General features: G+C 50.6%; 1 protein-coding gene across 1 annotated transcript; it reads left to right on the forward strand.

Annotated features, from left to right (window-relative positions):
* Nucleotides 1-1644, forward strand: Pcbp1 (poly(rC) binding protein 1). The gene has a single exon (XM_075983593.1). The coding sequence runs from the start codon at nt 223-225 to the stop codon at nt 1291-1293; it is 1071 nt and encodes a 356-aa protein (XP_075839708.1). The 5' UTR covers nt 1-222; the 3' UTR covers nt 1294-1644.
* Nucleotides 1645-10039: the final 8395 nt, after the last annotated feature.

The raw sequence follows: 10039 nt of genomic DNA on the forward strand, positions 1-10039 counted from the left end.
TCGCCCACCCGCCCGTCCGCCGCTCCCGGCCCCGCTCGCCCCCGCCGCTGCCGCCGCTCGCCTTGCGACGCCGCCGCGGCCTCCCTCCCGCGCCCGCCCGCTCCCGCGGCCCTCCGCTCGCCTCGCGCCGGCAGTTCGGGCCTACTCCTCCCCTCCCCCGCCAGCCGCCCAGGACTTGACCACGTAACGAGCCCAACTCCCGAACGCCGCCCGCCGCTCGCCATGGACGCCGGTGTGACTGAAAGCGGACTCAACGTGACTCTCACCATTCGGCTGCTGATGCACGGAAAGGAAGTAGGCAGCATCATCGGGAAGAAAGGGGAGTCGGTGAAGAGGATCCGCGAGGAGAGCGGCGCGCGGATCAACATCTCGGAGGGGAACTGCCCGGAGAGAATCATCACGCTGACCGGGCCCACCAATGCCATCTTTAAGGCCTTCGCCATGATCATCGACAAGCTGGAGGAAGATATCAACAGCTCCATGACCAACAGTACGGCGGCCAGCAGGCCCCCGGTCACCCTTCGGCTGGTGGTGCCCGCCACCCAGTGCGGCTCCCTGATCGGCAAGGGCGGCTGCAAGATCAAGGAGATCCGCGAGAGCACGGGGGCCCAGGTCCAGGTGGCGGGGGATATGCTGCCCAACTCGACCGAGCGGGCCATCACTATCGCCGGCGTGCCGCAGTCGGTTACCGAGTGTGTCAAGCAGATCTGCCTGGTCATGCTGGAGACGCTCTCCCAGTCTCCGCAAGGGAGAGTCATGACCATCCCGTACCAGCCCATGCCGGCCAGCTCGCCAGTCATCTGCGCGGGCGGCCAAGATCGCTGCAGCGACGCGGCCGGCTACCCCCACGCCACCCACGACCTGGAGGGACCACCTCTAGACGCCTACTCGATTCAAGGACAACACACCATTTCTCCGCTCGATCTGGCCAAGCTGAACCAGGTGGCAAGACAACAGTCTCACTTTGCCATGATGCACGGCGGGACGGGATTCGCCGGAATTGACTCCAGCTCTCCGGAGGTGAAAGGCTATTGGGCAAGTTTGGATGCATCTACTCAAACCACCCATGAACTCACCATTCCAAATAACTTAATCGGCTGCATAATCGGGCGTCAAGGCGCCAACATCAATGAGATCCGCCAGATGTCCGGGGCCCAGATCAAAATTGCCAACCCAGTGGAAGGCTCTTCTGGAAGGCAGGTCACTATTACTGGCTCGGCTGCCAGCATTAGCCTGGCCCAGTATCTAATCAATGCCAGGCTTTCCTCTGAGAAGGGCATGGGGTGCAGCTAGAACAGTGTAGGTTCGCTCGTAACCCCCTTCTGCTGTTTTCCCATGATCCAACTGTGTAATTTCTGGTCAGTGATTCCAGGTTTTAAATAATTTGTAAGTGTTCAGTTTCTACACTTTATCATCCGCTAAGAATTTAAAAGGAAATCACATTCTCTGTTCAGCTGTTAATGCTGGGATGCATATTTAGTTTTATAAGCTTTTCCCTGTTTTTAGTTTTGTTTGGGTTTTTGGCTCATGGATTTTTTTTTCTGTTTGTCGGTAAGAAATGTAAGAGTGGAATGTTAATAAATTTCAGTTTAGTTCTGTAATGTCAAGAATTTAAGAATTAAAAAAAAATGGATTGGTTAAAAATGCTTCGTATTTGAAAAATCCGGGATTACTATCTTAAACTCTTTTGTTGCTTTCTTTTCCCCTTCCCTTCCTCTTTAAGTGTAGGGTGCGTGGAGGCTGGAGGGAGAAGGGTGGGCCAAGCTTGTTAATTCTTTGAAACCTTTTCCCTGCCTTATCGGTAAGATTCCATTCCCTCCGCCCCAACAAAGGAATGGCAGGTTGAGCCTGCTTTGGGATGTTTACAAAGGGGGTCTCTTCCTGGGAGTGACGGCTCCAGCTAATTCAGAGAGGCCTCTGCCCATTTCTCTGGTAGAAAATAACAGGGTTTTCTCGGGTGGAAGAATTGCCCATTCAGTAGGACAGGATGAATGAAGAGCATCCTGTCCGTCCAGCCAGTGCTTCCCCTACCCCCATCTGGCGGGGAAAACTTAGCCAGAACAATAAAATATTCTGGGGGAGGGTTGTAGGAGTGGGAGGCCGGGGCTAGGAGGAAGGGGAAACACAAGGGTGGGAAGGAGGGCCCCAGCTGCAGGGGATTGGAGTCTTGGGTGAGCCTGGGCTGACCAACAGAAGGACCACGTGGGGAGCATGCACCTGTGGCAAGTAGCCTGTCAGAATGTTACACCTGTCAAGTGAGGCGCCCAGAAACAAAAGGGCTTTTTCTCTGATTTTCCTCAGCTGTGTGCAATGTTTAGCTAATTATCGCAGGAAATAATCCTGCCTAAGTGGGACAGTCCTCCCAGGAATGTAGAACAATCCAGTGTGTTAGAAATGCAGATTCCTGAGTCCCACTGCACACTGGTCAGAAAGCTCCATCTTTAATGCCCATTAAGAGATCTGTGAGAATTTATCTTCAGATTGAGAACAGCTGTGGCAAAGGCCTAATACCCAAGCCCCTGTCAGCTGAGTCTAGGCTGGACCCAGAGCTAAAGAAAAAGTCTCCTAGCCACAGGCAATGGAAGACAATAGACAATGAAGGTGCCCAAGTGGTCTGTTCAAGTCCAGGCAAAGGAACCATTTGACGCTCCTTGGCAGGTACGCATGGTACAGGCCGGGTTAGTCCCTGGGGGTGAGGTTTCTGTGCTGTGCGGGTTGCTGAGAGGAGAGCTCAGGTTATATAGAACACACTAGGTTCTGCCGCACGCGGCCTGGAGCAGAGCACTGCAAGCTGACGGTGTTGAAAGAACACTCCCTGAGCTTGGGACAGAACGGTTTTAGAACACAATAAACTTGATGGCAGATGGCCTGTATCTGAGAATAGGAAGGACTAGAATCCAGTGGCAGAGAAGGTAGGGACAGAATAATGCATACTAGCCAGCTGGGTGCATAACTTCCATCCCAGCACTCAGGAGGCAGAGGAAAGTAGAACTTTTGAGTTTTAGGCCATTACATGATGAGTTCCAAGCTGGCCAGGGCTTCCTAGAGATGTCCTATCTCAGAAAAAAAAAAAAAAAATGCCTGGTGGTAGTGGAACATGCCTTTAATTCCAGTACTCTGAAGTTTGAAGTCAGCCTGGTCTACATAATGAGTTCCAGGACAGCCAGGGCTCAGAGAAACCCTGTCTAAAAAAATGGGCAGTGGTGGCACACGCCTTTAATCCCAGTACTTGGGAGGCAGAGGCAGGTGGATCTCTGAGTTCGAGGCCAGCCTGGGCTACAGAGTGAGTGCAGGGACAGGCTCCAAAGTTACACAGAGAAACCCTATCTCGAAAAAAACAAAAAAAGCCAGAAAAAGGGGTGGTGGGGGATGATGTGTACTAAACTTAGTTGAGTGACCAGGAGGGGTATGGGGCCAGGGAGGACCTAGTAGAGTGTTTTCTGGAAACAGCACTAATCAGAGCAAGTGGACAACAAACTTGAGTCTTGAGACAAGCCGGCGGAGTCCCTGAAGGAGGGAAATGGTTCAAATGTACTGCGGGAAAGCACTTGAACCTCCAGCCCTCCACCCCAACACGCCCAGTAATTTTAAGGTAATTTAGGCAGCAAAGCATAGGATGGCTCCCACCTTGGGAAAATGAAAGGCAGGAGCAGCCACTGCAAAGTCTTCTAGCCAAGGAGGCCAAGATGTGTCGAGCAGAATACACACTGGGGAGGCTGGGTACAGACATAAGAACAGTGTGTCCCGGGCAGGCCATGGTGACAGATTTGTAAACAGGCAGAAATATTCCACAGTAACTAGAAATGAAGTTACAGCTACTTGCCAGCAAGTAAACATGGACCAGAAGCTGAGTGGTCGGGAGGTGTCATTTTGATGCTGAGGGACTTAGTCTTGGATACTGGTGTCTCGCGGCACCTGTCAGTCATGGCCTGACACAGCAGGGCCTCAAAATTACTATAGTGATAGGGCAACTGTCTGGTATGCACAGAGCCCTGTGTTCAGTCCACAACACTGTACAAATAAATACTTTGAGAGAAACAGTTGAAACATCAGGGTAGTTCACTAGACAGTGCCCTTGAGAAAAGAGAATGTTCCAGGCTGATGGAGTAGTACTAATACTGGAGACTTTAAAAAAGAATGGATGTGATGGCATAGGCAAGCCACGCGCCTAGGAGGCTGAGACCAAGCTCAGGATGCTCACAGGTTTAGAGACCAACCTACATACTGAGACCCCCATCTCGAAAACCACACAGAGCCAGGCACTCAGGAGGCCGAAGCAGGCCCAGCTCTCTGAGTTCAAGGTCAGTCAGCCAGGTCTACAAATTAATTGAGTTCCCTTACCCTCCCATTGCCCCCTGCCCAGACAAAAAAATAAAGGTACAGCATTTAGCCAGGTGTGATGGTTCTTGCCTTTGACCCGAGCACTCCAGTGGATACAGGAACACCTCAAGGTCATCCTCAGTCACTTACTGGGTTCAAAGTCAACTTGGGCTACAAAAGATCCTCTCTCAAAAAAAAAGGGGGGGGGCTACAAGCCCCACCCCTCCCTGAGGATTTTCTAGGCAGTTTATGGTTGCTGGAAGAGAGAAGGACATTTTATTCAGTGGTGTAGCCACTGGTAAAGTGCCCACGCTCCTATAAATACACTCTCAAAATGAAAAAGAAGATTGATGTAGCTGGGAGCCCTTGCCAGCGTTGTGAGTGCCTGGATTCTATTCCCTGCACTAACAGAGCACACCTGCAATCCCAGCACTTGGGCTATGGAGGCGAGAGAATCATGCCCACACCTTTTGGGAATCTTGAGAGTTACCACTTGAGAGAGAAATCAGGAATAGTTTGCTAATACAGAAAGCAAAGTCAGAAAGCCAGGTGGGGTGGGGTGGGATGCTAGTAGTTGGGAAGCAGAGGCAGGTGGATCTCTAAATTCAAGGTCAGCACAGTCTACAGAAGTAGTTCTGGGACAGCCAGGGCTACACAGAGAACTCAGAAGAAAGAGAGAAAGAGGCAGACAACAGACAAACGCATACACACTCACACAGAGAAGTTAAGAGACTGGGAGAAACTTCAACTCCCACCATTGTAGAACAAAAAAGTAAATTGAGCCAGGCATTCCCTTAATCCCAGCACTCAGATGGCAGAGGCAGACTGATCTCTAAATGTGAAGCTAGCCTGGTCTACATATTGAGTGTAGGTCAACTGGGGCTAGATAGTAAGATCCTGTCTAAATAAATAAATAGACTAAATTGTCAGACTAGAGGGAAAAGCTCAATAAGGTGTTTTGGTTTTTGTTTGTTTGGGGTTTTGGTTTGGTTTTTACATAGAGTTCTGGGATTAAGAGCAGAAACCATCACACTGAGCAGCTCAGTGGTTAAGAGCGCTTCCTGTTCTTCCAGATGACCTGAGTTTGGTTCCCAGCACCCACACCAGGCTGACAAACTCCTCTAACTCAACCTCCTCTTCCTTGTCGGGCCTCAGCAGGCACCTGAACTGAACAACTAACACACGCACACTTAAAATCTTTCTTTTAAAAATTAAATCAGGCCGGGCGATGGTGGCGCACGCCTTTGATCCCAGCACTCTGGAGGCAGAGGCAGGCGGATCTCTGTGAGTTCGAGACCAGCCTGGTCTATAAGAGCTAGTTCCAGGACAGGCTCCAAAGCCACAGAGAAACCCTGTCTGGAAAAACCAAAAAAAAAAAAAAAGTAAAAAAATTAAATCACCAGGCAGTGGTGGTGCACACCTTTAATTCTAGCACTCAGGAAAGAAAGGCAGGTGGATCTCAGTAAATTCAAGGCCAGCCTGCCTGATCAACAAAACAAGTTCCAGGACAGCCAAGACTGTTACACAGAGAAAAAACAAAACTAAATAAATAAAATCTCAATTTTAAGGGTTTTTTTTTTTTTGGCACACATCCCCGCTGGCACCCCTATCCCATACCCCAACCCTCTCCACCCTGTACCCCCACCCTCTCCATCCCACCTCCTACTCTCCACCCCCAACCCTCCCACACACACTATGATTTGTTGTTGTTTTTTGAGACAGAGTTTCTTTATGTAACAGTCCTGACTGTCCTGGAACTTGTTTTGTAGTGTAGACCAGGCTGGCCTCCTACACACTGAGACCCACCTGCCTCTGCCTCCTTAGTGCGCCGATTATGCCCGGCCCACACACTGCCATTTTAATGACCAGAATAACTCGGGACAGACATTTCAAAGGAATGTGGATGCTTGGAGAGCAAAGATTTAGAACAGTGAGGAGCATCAGAGAAGCAGGCCTGGGAGCTGAAGGAGCCCAGGCAGAGGGAAGGCCACTAGGATTCTCAAACACGATGGTAGAAACGTGGGGGCGGTAGGGAATGTAAACAGCATCAGGGAAAAGATGAGGGTGTTTTCTGAGACTCCTCACCGCGTAGCCTAGGCTGGCCTTGAGTTGTGACCCTCCTGCACGCGCCGTCCAAGTGCTGGAATTCTAGCATGCGCGCACACACACACACACACACACACACACACACACACACACAGTTTTAAGCCTGGAGTCTCAAGTATGCTAGGCCAAGACTCTACCACTGCATCACATTCAAAGACCTTGTTTTACTTTGTGGTGGTTTGAGTGGCTTACCTTCCCCCTCCCCCCCCCCCCCCGCCTTTTTTTGTTTTTTTTTTGTTTTCCAGACAGGGTTTCTCTGTAGCTTTGGAGTCTGTACTGGAACTTGCTCTTGTAGACCAGGCTGACCTAGAACTCACAAAGACCCGCCTGCCTCTGCCTCCCGTTGCTGGGATTAAAGGTGTGTGCTACCACTGGCCAGTTTGGTTTACCCCTTTAATCCTAACACTGGGGAAGCAGAGGCAGGCAGGTCTCTGAGTTCAAGGCCAGCCTGGTCTGCCTAACAAGCTCTTGACTAGCCAGGATCCCAAAGTCAGACACAGATGCAAAAGAAGTTTATTAAAAATGGCTTCTCTCATTTACCTTTTCTTTTGATGGGGGTTCGAACCAGGGTTTCTATGTGTAGCCTTGTCTGTTCTGTCCTGGAACTAGCTCTGTAGACCATACTGACCTGGAACTAGCAGAGATCCACCTGTCTTTGCCTTCCAAATGCTGGGATTAAAGATGTGTGCCACCCGTGTGCTTTTGGTTTTGTTTTTAACCATTTTAATTTTTTGAAAATCTCAGTGTGTGTGTATGTGTGTGTGTGTGTATGTGTGTGGGGGGGGGGGAGATCAGACAGGCATTAGATCCCCTGCATCTGGAGTTACAGGCAGTTGCAAGTTGCCGGATGTGGGTGCTGGTGATCACACTCAGGTCCCCCGCAGGAACAGCCCATGTTCTTCACCGCTGAGTCATCTCTGCAGCCTGCACTGTTTCTTATTCCAGCCACTGGGCAGAGGAGCCTGCAAACATTGACAGACAGCTGTTGTGTCATGGCCGTAGGAGCTGTACCATGGACCACAAGGGCTATCTCCCTCCAGACCACAGTCCCCTCTCTCACTTGGCCTGTTCCTCTGCACATTCACCCCTGACTTCCTGCCACATGGACGAGCTTTGCCATCCCCAGTTTGGACAGTGAGTCACCACCCTCAGGTCATCCCTAGAGCAGCCACTGACTCTCTGTGACCACTCCCTCTTACCCTCCCCCCCAGCACTATGTGCTGATTGATAGCTGAGACCTCTGAGTTGAAGCAGCTTCACCTCTACGCTCTCGGCTCTCTCTGGAGCGCCGCCCCACACCCTGTCTAGTGACCTCTGAGTTGAAGCAGCTTCACCCCTATGCTCTCGGCTCTCTCTGGAGCGCCGCCCCACACCCTGTCTGATGTCATCTTTGTGCTTGCATCTCCCACGAGCAAGACGACAAGATGGCAGACAGAGGAACAGGCTGTTGCAGAAAACGTCTTCCACATCGAGTCTTCTGCTCACTTTGCTGACCACTAAAGGGACTTTCTAAAAATCATTTGTTTGTTTAGCGGGACAGGGTCTCATGTAGCCCAGGCTGGTCTCAGACTCGATGTGCAGGATAACCTAGATCTTCTGACCCTCCATCTTCCACCTCCTCGTGCTGGGATTAGAGACGCTTACCACCACCTGTGGTTTTCTGTGGTCTGGGGAAGGGAACCTGGGGCTTCCTATGTGTTAGACAAACACTCTATCAACTGAGTTACAACCCTAGCCCATATTTCCAAACATTGAGATCTGATTATATCCTTCCCTTACTCAAAGTAAATCCCATCCCTACCCACGCAAAAGAAAGTCCATGGAGTCCAGCCTGGGCTAAGAAGAAAAGATCCCCCAACCTCTTTATGGTTGTTTCTTTCCAGCATGCTGTCCAAGTGACAGTCACTGTGGGTCCCTCCAGTCCTCCGTGTGGTTCTCCTGTCACCCTTCTGGGCATCCTTGCACAGGAATGTGGAATCCCTGGCTGGGTGCTTAGTCTACACCTGCCTGGGCTTCTAAGGCCCCTGACTCTGAGCTTCCAGGCCCGCAAGGACCTCTGGCTCTGCTAAGGACTCTGCTGAGGGATCCCAGGTTCAGAGGCTCTGGCAGCTGCTTACAAAGACCTTGGACAAGTTGCTCCGGCCTTCTAGGCCTCGGTCTTCCACGTTGGAAGACAGGGTGAGATAATATCCACCATTCTCTGGCTGCCTTGGAATATAATGCTGCCTTTGTGGCCCCCATCTCTGCTCTGCCTCCTGACACTGGGCCGCCTTCTGACATACAAGCCTTCTTTCTGTCAACAGCAGCGAGAAGAGTGGGAGAGAGCTGGCACGGACCAGCTTCAGCTTGGTATTTGGCTGGGTTGTTTGTTTGGGTTTTTTCTTTTTTTTAGAAAGAACCTCATGTACTCGTGTATCCCAGGTGGACCCCCCCCCTTTTTTTTTGGCAGGGTCTCTTCTCTATTATGTAGCTCTGACTGTCCTGGAACTCACTATGTAATAGTGTAGTTGGCCTACATCAGTTTCAGGTTGGCCTCAAACTCACAGAGATCCATCTGCCTCTGGGTTTAAAGTCACGTGCCACCACACACACCCATTGCCTCCAGCTCCTGAGTGCTGGATTACAAGGTGGGCACAATGATGCCCAGCCAGCTTGGCATTTGGGCAACTCTTCCTGGGTGCTTGGTTGAAGAGGAAAAAGAAAGGAAATGATCCCGGGGAGATTTGTTCTAATATTGTTGATCATACCTGCTCATTTCAGAGGACAGTGGATGGGACAAAGAAGAGGGGACAGGCACGCTAGCTAGAGCAGGTTATGGGGAGAAGATTCGTCCAAGGCCCCTCCTATCCTTTCTCCTGTTCCCACCCCCGCAGGGAGGGTCCTAAGAGGTCTTTGCCTCTCTGGTGACCTCTTGGACCTTGTATCCAGTTCTTCCCAAGTTCTGAGATTGTAGACGTGTGCTTCACCCAACTAAAGTTTTGATGCCATTTTACTGGTGAGAAAACTAAGCTCCCTCCTCCAGCCCTGAAGGAACCTGTCCCAGGTCACAGTTACTGGATGCTGAGATCCAGAGAGGCCGAGCCAAGCTGTGCTCAGTCACTCTACTGGACTCTCTTCAGGCTGGTAAAACTACCTGTAGGCACATTGTCTTCTTTTGTTTTTAGTAACTTAAAAAACCAGGGTCTTACTATGTAGCCCAGGCTGGCCTTAAACCAAAGAGTGATCCTTCTGTCTTAGCCTCCCAAGTGATGAGGTCACAAGCATGAACCACCTTAGTAACTTTTATTGTACAATTTTTGATAAAATTTTTAAAAAAAGAAAAGAAAGAAAAGAAAAAAGGCATGCCAGGCATGGTGGCTCATGCCTGTGATTCCAGCCCACATTCCAACACGTTAGAGGATGAGGCGCCTGGACAGAAAGAACTCTTGTCAAACATTGGAGATGTGGAGCTGACCATGCAAGCATGAGGCCCAGAGTTTAGAACCCACATCAAAGGGGCATTGTGCACCTGTAACCGAAGCGCTGATTAAGGGGATGGAGACAGAGAAATTCCAGGTTTCCTGGCCAGCCAGTCTAGCTACTTAGTAAACAGCAGGTTCAGGGAGAGAGCTTG

The sequence above is a fragment of the Microtus pennsylvanicus genome, chromosome 8, assembly GCF_037038515.1.
Source record: "Microtus pennsylvanicus isolate mMicPen1 chromosome 8, mMicPen1.hap1, whole genome shotgun sequence".
NCBI classification, from domain to species: domain Eukaryota; kingdom Metazoa; phylum Chordata; class Mammalia; order Rodentia; family Cricetidae; genus Microtus; species Microtus pennsylvanicus.